Below are 17,436 nucleotides of genomic sequence, written 5' to 3' on the forward strand. Positions count from 1 at the left end.
ATATCGTTAGTCCAGATATTACATAGCTTAATCTTAATTTTACCAATTTTTAATATTGTTGAACCCTTAAGAAAAATAAAAAGATTTGTGATTTTTTTTTTGCAACTTTTAACACATCTCAAATCCTTATTGAAAGGTGGTTCCGTTTGATATGAGGTTTTAAGCAATGAAGAAGTAACGAATCCAAGATTAAGTTACATGGTTAAAGCAACATTGTTTTTAAGTTTTTGATTCAATTTTTTTTTTGTGTTTGAAGTAGAAAGAGATATATATTGATAAGAATCAAATGTGAACATGAGTAGCGTCACAATACAACTGAGACATGACCTCGTTTGTAAGAGAATCATACCTACTGCTAGACAGACTATCCACTCCATCTAGTTTAGAGAGAATATCAACTACTTTATTACCCTCTTTTGGAATATGTGCATTTCCAAGAGGTAAAAGATTGAAAAAAACTAATATCTTTAATAACATTGTGTAGTCTACAATCTATCGAACATTACTGTCGTTAACTATATCTACCACTAACTTTCCATCAATCTCAAAATGCACCTTCTTCAGCCGCAGTATTTTAACCCATTTAACTACTTCCCATAACCCCATGTATTCAGCTTGCTCAGCACTTCTAATATCTTTCAAATGGATGCACTTTGTTGCTTGTTGAGTACCTGAAAAATTATGAATTGTTAGACCAATACCACCAGTTTATTAGAGTCTTGATAAGAACCATCACAGTTAACGGTTGGAGCAACATAATGGGAGGTATATAATGGACATTGTTACGAGAGATCCTGTTGTTAGTATTTTGCACGGGATTTTTTTCTGACAACATGTTCTTCAATGAAGTTTTTACATCTCTTAATGATTTTTTCTGGCATTTACTATTCTGAAAAACTTTATCACATCTCTTTGACCAAATGCACCATGCAATAATAGCTCTTCTGCAAACTTCAAACTCAGTAATCTGCCTACGATGAAGACTATCAAACCAACTGCAGATCTAGTCAGTTAGACTGTTAGAGCCATTAGATGTCCAACCAATGATAGGAAGCCATATAAGTATTTCTACATTGAAGTTTATAATAACATGAGCTGGTGTTTCTTGAGTTCGCTCACAGAAAGGACAATTAACAGATAAACCAGGAATGACAGATCTAATAATGTCTCTTGTTGGATGTACAAAATGACCCTATTTTAAATTTTAGTGGTAGGCCTTAAATAATTTGTAGGCCTCAAATTATCCAGGTAAAAGACTAGTTCATTTTCCCTAATTTTCTCATTCTAACTTTTGTAATGACGTTGTGTTGTTATTACTAGTGTGTCAATGTCGTGAACCAGATTGTTCTTAACAAGATTACGAAGATTTTAATGTATAACAGTTAAGAGGAGAGATCAATGGTAACTTTACACCCAATAGAGAAGCCAATCTTTTATTTTTTCATTTAATGCCTTCTCCTTACCTCAACTGAACAATAAATAGAAGACAAAAACCCTAAAACACAAAAACTAAACAGGTACAGTCCTACACGTGGATGCATCTCCCACCTTAATTTAACCGCTACTTAATTTGGAAACAATATTAACTAACAAAATTTCCTACATACACGTCAAATGTATGTAAGAAACGTGAAATATAATGAACTGCCAAATTTCCTACATACACCTAACTTCAGCTAAAAGTTGTCACTCTAGGACATGACAAATACCCTGTTCTCAGATGATTTTTGTCCTCAAAGATCAAATGTTGGTAAAAGAGCTTCAAAATTTGCAACTTCCTCCCAAGTTGCATCAGCTGGGGAAGTATGTCACCATTTAATCAAAACTTGAGGAGCAGAGCTTCCTTGACGAATGTCATTTGGTAAAAGATAAAGCTTCCATCGGAACCAAAATGATATCTTCTTCATCATCTAGTAATTACGGTGTAGGAAAAGTAGTTTTTGTAGCTCCTAGATTCTTCTTCAACTGAGATAATGGAAGACATGGTGAATTTTTTGACTGCGCGGGGAGGTCCAACTGATATGCCACCTTCCCAATCTTCTTCACAACCAGAAAGGGCCGGTAATACCTAGCTGAAAGTTTAAAATTTCTCCTTTAAGCCATAAAAGACTGTCTGCAGGGTTGTACCTTTAAGAAAAGATAGTCACCAAACTCAAATGATCCATCAATTTTCTTTTTGGCAACAAATACTCTCATCTTTTCTTGTGATTAATGGAGAAATTCTTTCAATATTTTGGAGAAAAACATCTATATCCTTTAAGTAGTCTTTAGTATCATCTACTGAAGAAGTCACTTCATTAGGAAAAGCCAAATGGGGAGATGAATATCCATATGAGCAGTGAAGAGTGTCATCTTAAAACTGGTATGATAGTTTGTATTATACCATAACTCGGCAAGATAAATCCATCTGACCTAACTCTTGGTTTTATGGCCTGTCAAACACCTCAAATACCCTTCTCGCCATGAATTTACTCTTTCAGTTTGACGATTAGTCTGTGAATGATAGGTAGTACTGAGGTGCAATCAGGTACCCAAGGATCTGAAAAGTTCTTTCCAACAGGCACTGGTAAATACCTTGTCTCTGTCAGAGATGATGGAAGCAGGTATACCATGTAGTTTGAAGATGTGATGCAAGAATTCTTATAAAACAGTGATAGAAGTATAAGGATGGCTCAAATCAATGAAATGACTATACTTAGTGATCCTATTAGTAATTACCATGATGACACCTTTCTTATTGGATTTTGGCAAGACTTCAGTAAAATCAATAAACATATGTTGCCATCCTTGAGAATGAATGGGTAGAGGTTGTAGAAGACTTACTGGGTGAGTACGCTCTCAATTATTTCTTTGGAAAGTGTCACAATGATTCACAAAGAGTGTTGTATCCTTCTTGAGTCATTTAGATAAAATAACTTTTGGCTCTTTGGTAACTGTCTTATATCCCTGAATGACCTCCAATGGTAGAAGAATGAATAGATTCTAGAATTTTCTTTCTTAAATTGTTTGCCACCAACATAAATTCTACCTTTGTACCTTATGATGCCATCTTGATAACAAAAGTATGAGACTGAATTTAAGTTGACTAAGAGGTGAAGAATCAATGCAGTAGTTATAGGTTCTTGTTCATAACTTTGAGTAATGTCTTGAGACCAAGTTGGAGTGGAAATGGCCATAGTATTGCAGTTGGAAGTTGAAGTATCGAGTGTATCCTAGATAGTGCATATGCAACTTTATTTTCAAGGCCTTTTTTATACTGGATGGTGTAGTCAAAGCCTAATAGTTTCATCAACCACCTCTGCCATCGTACTATGGTGATCTATTAGTCCATAAAGTACTTAATGCTTTGTTAACCAGTATTGATGAAGAAATGGTGGCCCATGAGATAATGTCTCCATCTTTTAACTGCCATCACCATGGGAAATAATTCTTTTTCTTTATGTGGATAATCAAAGAGCTTTAGGAACAATAGGATTGCTGAAGAATGCAATAACTCTACCTTGTTGCATAAGAACATCTTCAATACCATTAGTACATGCATCAGATTCTACCACAAAAGGTTTAGAAAAATCAACAAGCGTTAGTACAGGTGCATTGTAAATTGCAGCCTTTAGTGTATTAAAAGCACCCAAAGGAATTGGGGACCAGTGAAATGAATTCTTTTTCAATTGGTAATTAAGAGGCTTGCAAATGGTTTCATAGCCTATAACAAACTTTCTATAGTAACTTGTGAGGCATAAAAATCCTTTTGGTTGTTTCAAATTGGTGAAAATGGGTCATGTTTGCATGCAATTGATCTTTTTAGGGTCAGCTGCCACCCCTTCAGTAGTAATGATAAAAATATTGTAATGATGATTGAGCAAAACAATACTTTTTGCAAAAAGCTGATGTTGTCTAAGTAATGCAAGAACCAATAAAAGATGTTGAACATGGTATATGAGATTGACACTATAAACTAAAATGTCATCGAAGAAAACAAGGACAAATTTTCTAAAATATGGTCCAAAAACATAATTCATTAATGCTTGAAAAGTTGCAGGTGTAGTGGTTAAGCCAAATGGCATGACCTTAAACTCATAATGTCCATGGTGGGTTCTAAAAGAATTCTTAGGGATATCTGGAGCATGCACCCTTATCTGATGGTAACCTGATCTTAAATCAAGTGTAGTAAACACTATAGAACCATGCAGTTTATCGAATAACTCATAAATAACACGGATAAGAAATTTATCTTTGATAGTGACGTTATTGAGTCTTATGTAGTCCATAAAAAATCTCCAAGTATTGTCTTTTTTCTTCACCAGAAGTATAAGAGATGCAAAGGGACTGTGGTTGTCTTGAATAATTTTATCTTGTAACATTTCCTTCACCAAGGATTCTACTATTGATTTGTAAATATAGAGGCACTTGTAGGGTCTCAAGGTGATTGTCAGTACATCAGATTTAACTTGGATTTTGTGGTTCAGAATTCTTTGATGTGTGAGTTGAGTAGGTTCAGAAAAGACAATTTTGAATTCATCAAGAACATCGTATATTGCAGTACATATTTCAAATTGAATTGGTATAACAGAATTACGAAACCAAAGCAGGTGTATTCTTTTTAAAAAATTTCTTAACTGCATTGCTGGTTTTGTTGTAATCCTTTGAAGTGTGATGTTCTTCCCGTTATAAAGAAAACATATGGAGAGCTTTGTTAAATTGAACATTACATATCCCAAGGTTCTGAACCAATCCGCACCTAAGACTATGTCACAGCCTCCTAGAGGAAGTAGGCTTAAATCTCCAAAACAATCTTGACCCTGCATTTTCCATTGTAGATTTCTGCAAACACCAATGCTAGTGGTTCTTTCTCCATCAACCACTGTGACAAGCATGTGAGTCATAGGTTGCACTTCACAAGCTATTCTAGTTGCACATATTGAATCAATGAAATTATGAGTGCTTCCTGTAACAACTAGAATGGTGACAACTTGTTTCTCGATAAATCCAGATATACGGATAATGTCAGCACTCATCATACCAGTAAGAGCATGTAAGGAAATTTCCATGTTTGATTCAACCAAGGTATCAAATGGAGTCTCAGTTAGTGGAGGTTGTGCAATCACATCAACCTCTTCATAAGTTACTATCATAAACAATTGTTATGATTTGCATCTGCGTCCTGGTTTATATTGGTCATCACAAATGTAACATAGGCCTTTAGCTCTTCTCTGGTTTTGTTGCTCTTATGTCAGATGCCTAATTGGTGGAATGTATGAATATTTAGTAGTGGAGGTAGATGTAGATGGAGAAGTAATTGGTGGATTTAATATAGGAAAGTTGATAGTTGTGGTGGGTTTTTGTGTTGCTGAAGGAAATTTGGGAAAATAAGTTCAAGTCGTGGGTGGTTTATAGATAGAATTTTTGCTTGGTTATTGAAATGTAAGAGCACTTTCTTGCAGTTTTGCTAGGAAAAGGGACCTTAGAAAGTGTTATAGGCTTATGCATCTCAACAGAGTTACGAATTACATGTTTTAACCCATTGATAAAACTCAACACTAAATATTCCTCCGTGAAATGAGGATTCTTACTAAGCATCAAAGCCTTGAGCTGTTCAAACTTCTCATAATACTCTTCAACAGTATTCAGTTGAGACAATTGATTAAAGCACCCCACATAATTATCATTGGCTAAATCTTCAAATCTATCACAGATAGAACCAATAAAAACAGTCCAAGGGATGAAATCTTTACCAGTATGAAATTCTAAGTACCATGAATCATCTTTACCTTCTAAATACATTGAAGAAAACTCTATTTTATGTGCTCCTCCAATTTATGGATCTGGAAAGACGCTCACACTTAAGGATCCAACTTCTAGGATGTTCACCATTGAATCTAAGAAAATCAAAGTTAGGGGTTTCGAAGTATTGATTTGAATGAGTACCAGGATGTAAGGTGTTTTGTGAGTGAGATATTTTTCCTAGAGAAGGAGGTGGTGTTGAAAATACAAAGCGAGATGGGTTTAAAATAGATCTGGATACTGCCTCAATAAGTGCTGCAAACTGGTTTTTGTTATGCTCAAATATAAAAATTAGGTTAGCCAGGAGATTCCCATATGCTTTAGCCTCTTCAGTACGAACTAAAGAATCAGGGTTATGAATATCTGTAAGATGTTTCAGTAGAGTGGTCAGTTTTTTTGTCGTAACATCAACATCCTTAATGAAGGATCGTCTGTCATTGCTGAACAAAGTAAAAAACCCTACCCTAATACCAAATGTCTTGAACCGAGTTGTTTTTAACAAGATTGCAAAGATTTTAACGTATAACAGTTAAGAGAAGAGATCAATAATAACTCCGCACTCAACAGACCGCAGCCATCCTTTTAGTTTTTCATTTAATGCCTTCTCCTAACACTCGACTGAACAATAAATAGAAGACAAAATCCCTAAAACACAAAACCTAAACAGGTACAACCCTACATGTGAATGCATCTCTCACGTCAAATTTAACCTCTACTTAAATTTTAAAAAAAAAAATTAACCAATAACCAACAATAAAGATAATTAACTGCCAAGTTTCCTGCTTACACCTAGCTTCAATTAAGGGATGTCACTTAGGGACATGAAAGTCACCCAACTTGTTTCCAAGAAAGAAAGAAAAAAAGCATATAGACCCAAATAAATGGGTAGTTAGGCCTACTCCTATGCAATGCCAAAAATTGATATTTGGCATATATGCACCCACTATGGGTATGCCAAACTGCCAAACGCATATGCCTATATGTCAGGAATACCATATAGGCATACACGATAGAGTTTTCAGCGAGCGCTAGAGTGTCCATCGCTCGATGGTTAATATAACACTCGCTTATCATTCCAGCGCCAATGCTGGTCAAGCTATCGCTCACTGGTATGATCAGCGCTTATCATATCCCTATCCAACGACTACTATTTCTTCCCTCTATAATTACGTAATGTAAAACTCATTTTAACTCACACCAGAATTTTTAAACATCTCTAAAATTTCTCAATCTCCAATTTTTTTCATCACTCTTCCAATTGCTCAGAGAGCATGGCTGATAATATGAACATTGTTGAGTTCGTTGAGTTCGTAGAAGACCAACGTGCTGCCGCAAATCGAAGAGTTGTTGATCGTGCTAATGTGGAAAGTCAAATTAGGAGACGTCAATTTATGAGGCGAAAACCAAAATTTACTATTGCGAAGATGAATGTATTTGCAGGAATTATATTTATTTTACTGAGGATGCATTTCATCCCCAAACATTGTGGCAAAGGATTTTTGGGAAATTTCAAGAACAAGCAATGAACCTACAATCGTGATGTTTCAAAGTTGATTCAGCGCTTCACTACAATTAAGCAGGAAGTTACTATGTATGTTGCTTTACTTCAGCAAGAAGGTCCAAACTTGAGAAGTGGTGAAACCATGATGGAACTTCAACAAAGGTGTGGTGGGGAATATCGTTGCATCTATGTGAAAAAAATTCCAATTTGAAAGTTATTTCGAGATTTTAAAATATTCCAACGTTTATGTTGTAATTTCTCAATTGTCCACTTAAGTTCTTATGTTTTAATTTCTTAAATGTCTAAGTATTAAGTTTTAATATTTGTTTAAATTATAAGATTGAATTAAGAATAGAATTAATATTAATTTTCAACAATATTCGTCAAATTTTCAAATTCATTAAACTTCGATATAATCATTAATAGTCATTTTTAGAAGATATAAAACTAGACAATAATCGGAAAGACTTCAAAAATAAAAATTTGGGACAATGTTCTTCATCTTGTTAATCTTCTTCATTTCACAAAACTTCCAATCAATACGCTCATGAACGGAATTTCCTTTGTTTTTCTTCTTCTTTGGCTTCAAATTTGTTTTGTTTTAATTTTCCTTGCCCTGAACTTTTCTTTGCCTTTTCTTAGTTGCGGTTTTGACTTGGTTAATATCCAAAACTTGAAGACTTCTTTGCTTCTTACCTATTTCTTTGTACTTATCACATGTCTTCTTAACGGCACCTTCAAGCACTACTCCAGAAAAACCAAGTTGTGTTGCCGAATCAAGTTGGGTTTGAAATTGTGCCATTTGGGAAATTTCAAAAAATAAATTAGATTGAGAAAGAGAGAAATCGAGAAATTTAGATTAAGAAAGAGAGAATTAGAGAAAATTCTTGTGTAAAAAATTTTGGTGTAACTTCTGAGTTTGAAAATTACCTATTTATAACAATAAAGAACTAGCCGTTGGTCTTTATCACTGGCGTTATTGAAAATATCAACCGCTAGAAACTCTGTGGCTCAGTAGTTTTCCCATAGTGGCACAACTCGTTTACTATGCCACCTGGTATGCCAAACAACATTTTTTTACCATACTTTTAGGAATAGGCCTTAGTAGCGGAACTTTTCTCCCTCCTCACTCGACAAACAAAACTTGCCGCCGTGGACTGCAATATATACTAGTGGCATTCGTAACCACACTTTCTGCTTTTTCTTCTTGTTGCGTCTTCTGGCAGCAGCAGCAGCGACTCACATCAATGGGAACAAAGGTCTTTGGGGGTTTTATCACGCATCTTTTGTTTTTTCAAAAGGACAAAGTTGGAGTTGTTTTTCTAGCCAAAATCGTTGTACTTGCACTTCTTAGCAAGTTTTACTTGTAGTACGAGGATCTAATAGTCAATAAATGGATCAATTAAGGATATTTCCGTCATATGAATACTCCTGTTATTGTCTCGTAATTTCCAAAACACATAAAAGCTTTAGTCAGAGGAATTTGACCACTTAAAAACATCAATCAGAAAACACCCACTTTTCATCTAATACATGTGTATCTTTTCCTCTAATAATTAACTTTTTGCCATCTTTAATTCTATTCTATTCTTTTCTGGTCATCGATTGGAAAACATGACTGCTCAACAGTCAAGCTTGTACGATTGATCGGAGAGTGCTTCTACTGTTTCAAAAACATAAATACGGTACGTAGAGAAATTCTTTCTAGAAGGGATTTGGAGGAAAATCAAGGTGTGTATAATAATTAATGGGGTGAAATGTCAAAAATGACCACGAAAGGCAGTGGATGCATTATAAAAGAAATCTTTTTTTAAAATAAAATAAATAAATCATAAAAAAAAATGAGAAAAAAAGGTGTTAAATCGAATCGGAAAAGTCTCCCCTCCATTCCAATGTAGTTAATATCGGATATCGATTCATCTCGGTCGGGACCGATACACTGGTACGATATTATATCGGGGATATTATCGTTGAAATATCGGTTCTAGATTTAGAGACTATAATTTTATATTAAACATTTCTCCACACATTTTCGGATAAGATATAATAGATAACATCAATTTTATCAAAAAAACAAAAGAGTAATTTTAGTAGACTTGCTTCGAGAGCTACATGCACCTCTACTACCACCTGGAAGACTTTCTTCGCCAAAATTACCCTTAAACTTTATAGAAAACGACCAATACCGTCTCATATTAGGAAATGTAGGAAAATTTCGTATCGACGATACGGCCGATATTTGACCGAAACGGCCGATATTCGAACGAGACGGCCGATATTATCGGGCGAATATCGTATCCCCGATATCCTTCTTATCGTATCGTTCTGGGCCGATATCCGAAATATCCCCAATATTGACTACATTGCTCCATTCTTATAGTAGTCCGTCCTGTCCTGTATTCCTGCAGCTGTTGGTGAGCTTCGTTGTCTCTCCCTCTATCTTTATAATTCTCGGCTGTTCATTCCAAATTCTTTATTCTTCTTCTTAGGGATGGCGCCGAGTCTCAGAGACCTTCAACTAACTTCAATATCAGGTCACCGGAATACTTCATCAACGGCTGTTGTTGTTGCCGCAGAAGATTCTGATGACCTTGAAGATGTTAGATTATTAGATTCTTATGACAGAGATGATTATAACAATGTTGAAGAAGAAGAAGAAGAAGAAGAAGGGATGAAAAGAATACAGGTTCGAGTAAGTGGTATGACATGTGCAGCTTGTTCAAATTCAGTCGAATCTGCTCTTCTCGGTATTCATGGTGTTCTTAAAGCTTCTGTTGCTTTGCTTCAAAACAGGGCTGATATTGTTTTTGATCCTAAAATTGTCCAGGTTGGTAATTACCAAAATTGAAATTGTTTGTTTATTTTATTTCTTTCGCTAGTTAGGGTGATTAAAATTGAATTTTAAGCAGTGTTTATTAATTCTATGAAATATTGTGATGATGATTTGGGTAATTTTAATGTTTTAGGTTTGTTTTATTTCATTTATTGGTTTAAGATCTCATTAATTGCTGTAACATCATCAACCCTGTGTGTGTGTTTTTTTTGTTAACTTTTTTCCTTCAAGATTTTACTATCAAGTTTGGTAGCTCTAAACCTTGGTTGTTTTAATCATGAGCCTTTCTGCTAGAAGGTCTTAGCTTAGGTGGTTATATTAACACGATCAAATGTTCTTAGTACCTAATTTGGTGGTTTTACCTAATTATTTTGAGAGGTTCGTAGTCAGTGGTGAAAGAAACATCTGCTATGAAAAGTGTGGCTTGTTCTAAAGGCTCAAATATCTCCCAAGGTTGCTTGTTCTAAAGGTCGAATATCTCCCGAGGTTTGCAAGTAATATTTGAGAAATCAGAACGGAGTGGAGGAGCAAAGAGGGAAGGGTTTTCTAGTGCTTGATAGAAGAAGAATACATTGGTGCGTTAAGACTTTTGTAGCTGCATTGAAATGGAAAAATTGAAGCAATTAGATTAGAAACAGTTAACTTGCTATTTACCTCTTATCCAGTCTATGGTAGGGTTATGATACTTGCTTGATATGAAGGATTTGTTGTAAACTAGAAATTCTCAATTAAAACAAATAGTGTCATGTTTAACGTTGAATCTTCACCGTTAATATTTTCCTACTGTTACTTTGTCTTCTCTGTCATCTACCGGAAAGATTATTGCTAGTATATATGCAGAAGTTCTCAAACAACCAGGACACTGCAGTTCTAGGTTTACCATTTCTATAGATGTTATGTCAACCATTTACTTCTTTCTCCGTGTCTCTCGTATTCAGAATCTTGTTTTATTCTTAAGAAGAACATTAAGTCATTCATGTGATTACAAAATGATTCTTAGATGTAAATCCGCGCTTTGTGTCACAGATTTAAATCTCCAAATGATCTGCCTTCTGGTTGTGTTGGAGAGGCTTTTGATTAGCTTTGAATGTCTATGCTCATTTGAAGTTGATAATTTGGTTTTTGAAACTATAGATAAGTTGTTTTTGACTCAAACAGTAAAAGAAAGTCACCTCTTTGTATGTTACACATTAAACAACTTCTTTGTCTGTCGTAAGCTCCATTGCCTCTCAGAATACTTATCACTCATTTAATGAAGATTATGGCCAAATTATCTGGCACATTAGGAGGACTAATGATCAAACTTTTCTTTTTTTCTTCTATCAACTTACAGTTGATATGTTGGTGAGTGCAGGATGAAGATATAAAGGGTGCAATTGAAGATGCAGGCTTTGATGCTGAGATCCTTCAGGAATCGATATCTATTAGTTCGAAGTCACAAGAGACCTTAACTGGACAGTTCAGAATAGGTGGCATGACATGTGCAGCATGCGTGAACTCTGTCGAAAGTATTTTAAGAGAGTTACCGGGTGTTAAAAGAGCAGTGGTTGCCTTGGCGACCTCTTTAGGGGAGGTTGAATATGATTCAGCATTCATTAATAAGGATGCTATCATAGAAGCGATTGAAGATGCTGGTTTTGAAGCTTCTTTTGTTCAGAGCAGCGAAGAGGATAGGATCTTATTGACAGTATCCGGAATCTCCAGTGAAATTGATGCACAGCTTGTGGAAAGCATAGTTGGCAACATGAAAGGGGTCAGAGCCTTCCGTCTTGACAGGATTCTCTTAGATTTAGAAGTCCTCTTTGATCCTGAAGTCATAGGTTCAAGATCGGTGGTTGATGGAATTGTTGCTGGAGGCAATGGAAGATTTAAAGTAAATGTCAGAAACCCTTACACAACAATGAAGTCAGGTGGCACAGAAGAATCTTCAAATATGTTTAGGCTTTTCACCTCCAGTCTGTGTTTAAGCGTGAGTGATGTTTATTTGAGTTCATATAGTTCCATTTAATCTTCTTCCCTGTAATAACTGTTTGAAGTCATTCTGTTGCCACAGATCCCAGTCTTTCTCATACGTGTTCTCTGTCCCCGCGTACCTTTTCTTTACTCTTGGATACTATGGAGATGTGGTCCCTTTCTAATGGGTGATTGGTTAAAGTGGGCATTGGTGACAATCGTACAGTTTGTTATTGGGAAACGGTTCTATGTCGCAGCAGCCAGGGCACTGCGGAATAGGTCAACGAACATGGATGTTTTGGTAGCCCTGGGGACTTCAGCCTCTTACTTCTACTCTGTAGGGGCATTATTATATGGTGCTTTAACTGGTTTCTGGTCTACAACATATTTTGAGACAAGTGCGATGCTTATAACATTTGTGCTGCTGGGAAAGTATTTGGAAATTCTTGCAAAGGGTAAGACATCTGATGCTATCAAAAAGTTAGTAGAACTTACACCTGCAACAGCGATGCTAGTTATCAAAGATGCAGGTATGTTTTAATGATTTTCTATTCTTATCACTTCTATTTTTCTTGTCGAGGGACTTCCTTCCCCCGTCCATCCTAGTCATGATCACTGCTACTAAATGCTTAGTTATTGCAGGAGGGAATCTTGTTGAAGAAAGGGAAATAGACGCATTGCTAATACAGCCAGGAGACATATTAAAAGTTCTTCCTGGTTCGAAAGTTCCTGCTGATGGCTTCGTTGTTTGGGGTTCAAGTTATGTTGATGAGAGTATGGTTACTGGTGAGTCCTTACCCATTCTGAAGGAGATAAACTCGTCAGTAATAGGAGGTACTATTAATTTACACGGTGCTCTTCACATACAAGCCACAAAAGTCGGGTCTAATACTGTTTTGAGCCAAATTATTTGTCTGGTTGAGACAGCCCAAATGTCCAAAGCTCCTGTTCAGAAATTTGCTGACTTTGTAAGTGTCAATGAAACAGTTACTTATGGTGCTTAGTTTTATACAGATTTAATCTATGAAATGTCTCATGCAGCTTCCTTTTTTTTTCTACAATATTTAAGTAGTGCTGTAACTGTAATTATGTTCCTTGCTATTCTGATTATCTCCATGTCTCATACAGGTTGCTAGCATTTTTGTCCCCACAGTTGTCGCATTGTCATTCTTGACATTGGTTAGTTGGTGAGTAACTATTATCTCAATTATTATGGTTTTTTAGCCAAAAAATGAATAGTTAGATTCTAGTGCGGTTTGTTTGGCTATTCAGCTGATAACCTTTTCTCCTGATACTGTTGCAGGTATATCTTTGGAGCATTAGGAGCATACCCAGATGACTGGTTACCTGAAAATGGCAATCATTTTGTCTTTGCCCTCATGTTTTCAATATCAGTTGTAGTCATTGCATGCCCTTGTGCACTTGGACTGGCAACACCAACTGCTGTGATGGTTGCAACAGGTGTTGGTGCCAACAATGGTGTCCTTATAAAAGGAGGAGATGCTTTGGAAAGGGCTCAGATGGTCAAGTATGTGGTGTTCGATAAAACAGGTACCCTTACACAAGGAAGGGCCACCGTTTCACAAGTAAAAGTATTTTCAGGAATGGATCGTGGGGAATTCCTTACTTTGGTTGCATCTGCAGAGGTAATTCAGATTTGCTGGGATTTTTTTCCGAATTGTTTTACTTGATTCCATGTCCCTGATTAAACAGAACTTCTAACCCATGCCATTCTGCACTCTGTCACTCAAACTCATCAGCTGAATGGCAACACAGTAATGGACTTCAATTCCAACCATTGTTGCATACACATAAACCTCAATTATTTTATGAGCCATTGACTAACTTACATTTGGTTTGTTCTTTTGTCGTATTTTTTAGGCTAGCAGTGAGCATCCACTGGCCAAAGCTATCGTGGACTATGCACGGCATTTTCATTTCTTTGATGATCCTTCTGCGGCGAAGGACTCAAAAAGTCTGAAGAAAGAATCTAAGCCATCTGGTTGGCTTCTTGATGTGCGTGACTTCTCTGCTTTGCCTGGTAGAGGTGTACAATGCTTTATAAGTGGGCAAAGGGTTTTGGTAAGTCAATTAAAAAGATCATATGTCATGCAACGGATCAAAATAGGTGATTCATCATGGTTTCTCTTCCTCATACTAGGTTTTGTATTATGAACAGGTAGGTAACAGGAAGCTGTTGACTGAAAGTGGGGTCACCATATCAACTGAAGTTGAAAGATTCGTTGTCGAGTTAGAAGAAAGTGCAAAAACGGGGATACTTGTGGCATATGATGAAACTCTTATTGGAGTTTTAGGAGTAGCGGATCCGTTGAAGAGAGAAGCAGTTGTAGTCATCGAAGGACTAATGAAAATGGGTGTCAAACCTATAATGGTTACAGGGGATAATCTGAGAACAGCAATGGCTGTTGCTAAAGAGGTTTGTATTATTGTTATTGTGTTTTCTGTTTTGAGAATATCCCTCAAACATGAACAAATCATAGTTTGTTAAGCTAGTAATGTTGGTGCTGAGGCTCCTGAGGTTTAGGTTGAAGACTGTGTAGTAAGTTAGTAATTTATATAATTTAGTAGTGTCTTGTGACGCATGCTGAAATATGATTGGCAGTTGATGTTTATGTGGCAACATCAATCCCAGTCCTTCAGTTAAGCTCTCTAAAAATTCAGTCTTTTAAGATAGATCAAAGATCACCTCAACTTCCCCAATACACAGCTTGTATGAGACATGTAGATTTCCCTTGTCATGTAATTTTCATTTCAATCTTATTGTCATGTGTACTCAGATTGAGTTACAAGTAATCAAATTCTCGGAATTCGCAGGTTGGTATTGTTGATGTGAGAGCAGAGGTTTTGCCTGCAGGAAAAGCTGATGTTATCCGTTCATTTCAAAAGGATGGTAGTATTGTTGCAATGGTCGGTGATGGTATCAACGACTCCCCTGCCCTAGCAGCCGCTGATGTTGGAATGGCAATTGGTGCAGGGACAGATATTGCCATAGAGGCAGCAGATTATGTACTGATGAGAAATAACCTCGAGGATGTAATCACAGCCATCGATTTATCAAGGAAGACCTTCTTCCGTATACGATTGAATTACATATTTGCTATGGCATACAATGTAATTGCAATTCCAGTCGCAGCTGGAGTTTTCTTCCCACTCGTTAGGATTACGTTGCCACCATGGGTAGCTGGAGCATGCATGGCTCTCTCATCTGTAAGTGTAGTTTGCTCATCTTTGCTTTTGAGGAGATACAAAAAACCTAGGCTTACCACTATATTAGAAATAACTGTAGAATAGATGTAACCACGTGTGAACCTAAAAATTAAAAAAAAGAAGAGAAAAAGAAAGTGACAGGATAGACGGTTTTGTCTTGATTTTCTCTTCTGTACATCAATGATGTGTCTTTCTGTATCCTTAATGTGTAGTTCGTATCTACCATATGCATGGTGATGCAGTTTTTTTTCTTCACCAATTCCATGTATATTTTATGTTCCCATGTTCTTCCTCGTCTGTCATGTAGGGAATGAAATAATCAAGAAAAGTATAAGAAGAAAAAAAATCAAATAAGAAAAAAAATTCTGTATGTTGGTTTTCTATAGTTGATTGCATTTTTTTTTATCCTTGCTCTTCTCTTGTGTATTTTTCTATTTGGAGAAAATATTTTAGAAAAGGGTGAAAACCAGAGTACATACATCCCTCAAAACTTTGAGCAAAAGGGACGACACAACCTCAATACTTTGAGCGGAGGGGACAACACAACCTCAAAATAACCGATACAAGCACCTCAGGCTGCACATGGTCCGGTACGGCCCGGTTCTCTTATGGAACCGGTCCCTGTGCTTGGTCCCTGTACTTGGTGTTGACCGGTACCTCATTTTGAGGACCGGTACCTGTACTTATACCTGGAGTTGTGCTTGTATTTCTGGTACCGGTCCGGTATAAGACCGATACCGGGTTTTTACCTGATTCACAAATGACAAAATACAAAGGAAACTCCAGGCCGTATTTTGGTCTATTTTTCTTCAGTTCTTCACTGCATTTCACACATTCAGATCCTAACATACATCTAATCAGTTTCAAGCGTTCAACAATATCATCTCATACTTGCCCAAATTTGACCCTAACTATTTGAGCTAGCTACCACAAGATACAAGTTCATGTTTAATACCAATAAAGAAATTTCAATCAGAAAAAGAGGTAGCCGGACAAAAGAGATACAGAATGACACAGGAGAGATTGAACAAAGACCATCAGAATGAGTCCATCAACAGCAACTCAGCCTTCCCTAGATCCCCTTTTTGCTCTTTAAAATGTCTTCTTCTTGTGCTTTTGATTTAAGATCGGCAGCACATACCATCCACCAAAACCCTGATTCAATTCAAGTGCATCACTATCTCCATCTGAATCTCAGATCGGCAGCACATACCATCCACCAAAACCCTGATTCATCTTCTTCTTCTCCGCATCACCATTAAATCTACAACATCAAACTTTCCCTGTTTACAATTCAATAGGAATATCTTCTAATTCTAAGTTTACATCCATGAATTAACAACAACCTCAACTCATTACCCCTGTATATTAAAAAACCCATATCAGAAATAATCTAAAACCATTAATTTCATAGAATCAACCGATTCGATCTCAAACAAAACCCTAAATTAAACATGCAATCAAAATTCTCATTTAAAAAATTAATTAAACCTGAAATTAATAAAAATCCAAAGTCAATTTGTATCTGATGAATTAATTTACCTGTTGTTGACTTGATGTTAGCTTTTGAAATAATTGAAGAAGAAATGAAGAAGAAGGTCGTGGTCGTTGTGACAGAGAGTGTCGATGTCGCTGTGATAGAGAGGTGTTGATATCGCTGTGATTGTGATGATGTGATTTGGTTCTGGTGGTGTTGCTGAAGAAGATGAAGTTATGGATCGTTAAGAACAGAAGAATAAGGAGGAGGAGGAGGAAAGACCGAGAGATTGAGTAGGTGAATAAAGGAAGTTGTTGTATATACCTAACATCAGCGGCTACGATTCAGGGAAAGCAAGGGCTAGGATTACTCCGGGGTTTTGGTCTGGTACATGTCGGGATTCTGGGAAGAACCGGTGCTTGTACTAGTCTACTCCGGTTCTTAATCTTCTGTCCCGGTCCCTGTCCCGGTTACTCCGGTACCGGTTCGGTTACGATCCGATATTCTCGGTTCCAGGACGGTAGAGGTACTCTTTACCGGTTCCTGTGCAGCCTTACAACACCCAAATTAACAAAATGATGATACACTGGGATCCCAAAACCCATGTTAATATTAGGAATAGTCAGTCTTCTTTGACTTGGCCTCTGACTTAGCAATTGCCAG

General features: G+C 36.6%; 1 protein-coding gene and 1 long non-coding RNA gene across 3 annotated transcripts; one reads left to right on the top strand and one right to left on the bottom strand.

Annotated features, from left to right (window-relative positions):
• Positions 1-9,672: 9,672 nt before the first annotated feature.
• On the top strand, positions 9,673-15,676 carry LOC113287321 (copper-transporting ATPase RAN1-like). 2 transcript variants are annotated; one of them, XM_026536038.1, is made up of 9 exons: positions 9,673-10,109; positions 11,470-12,084; positions 12,169-12,598; positions 12,711-13,036; positions 13,197-13,255; positions 13,372-13,714; positions 13,950-14,150; positions 14,248-14,505; positions 14,904-15,676. In XM_026536038.1, the coding sequence occupies exons 1-9, from the start codon at positions 9,774-9,776 to the stop codon at positions 15,378-15,380; spliced, it is 3,045 nt and encodes a 1,014-aa protein (XP_026391823.1). In that variant the 5' UTR covers positions 9,673-9,773; the 3' UTR covers positions 15,381-15,676. The 2 variants fall into 2 exon arrangements, with proteins under 2 accessions (XP_026391823.1, XP_026391824.1); XM_026536039.1 differs by lacking the exon at positions 9,673-10,109 and adding an exon at positions 10,562-10,690 and having other exon boundaries at positions 14,904-15,380.
• A 389-nt stretch (positions 15,677-16,065) lies between these two features.
• Positions 16,066-17,056, bottom strand: LOC113287323. Its single transcript, XR_003329961.1, has 2 exons — positions 16,839-17,056; positions 16,066-16,657 (listed from the first exon to the last, which is right to left on the bottom strand). It is a non-coding gene; the product is annotated as an uncharacterized LOC113287323 (long non-coding RNA).
• Between the last annotated feature and the right edge of the window lie 380 nt (positions 17,057-17,436).

The sequence above is a fragment of the Papaver somniferum genome, chromosome 6 (assembly GCF_003573695.1).
Source record: "Papaver somniferum cultivar HN1 chromosome 6, ASM357369v1, whole genome shotgun sequence".
Lineage (NCBI taxonomy): Eukaryota > Viridiplantae > Streptophyta > Magnoliopsida > Ranunculales > Papaveraceae > Papaver > Papaver somniferum.

Coding starts and splice junctions, on each gene's coding strand:
- LOC113287321 (XM_026536038.1), top strand. CDS start 9,774: ATGGCGCCGAGTCTCAGAGACCTTCAACTAACTTCAATATCAGGTCAC. Junction 13,715..13,949: donor CTTTGGTTGCATCTGCAGAG/GTAATTCAGATT, acceptor CGTATTTTTTAG/GCTAGCAGTGAGCATCCACT. Junction 14,506..14,903: donor CAATGGCTGTTGCTAAAGAG/GTTTGTATTATT, acceptor CGGAATTCGCAG/GTTGGTATTGTTGATGTGAG.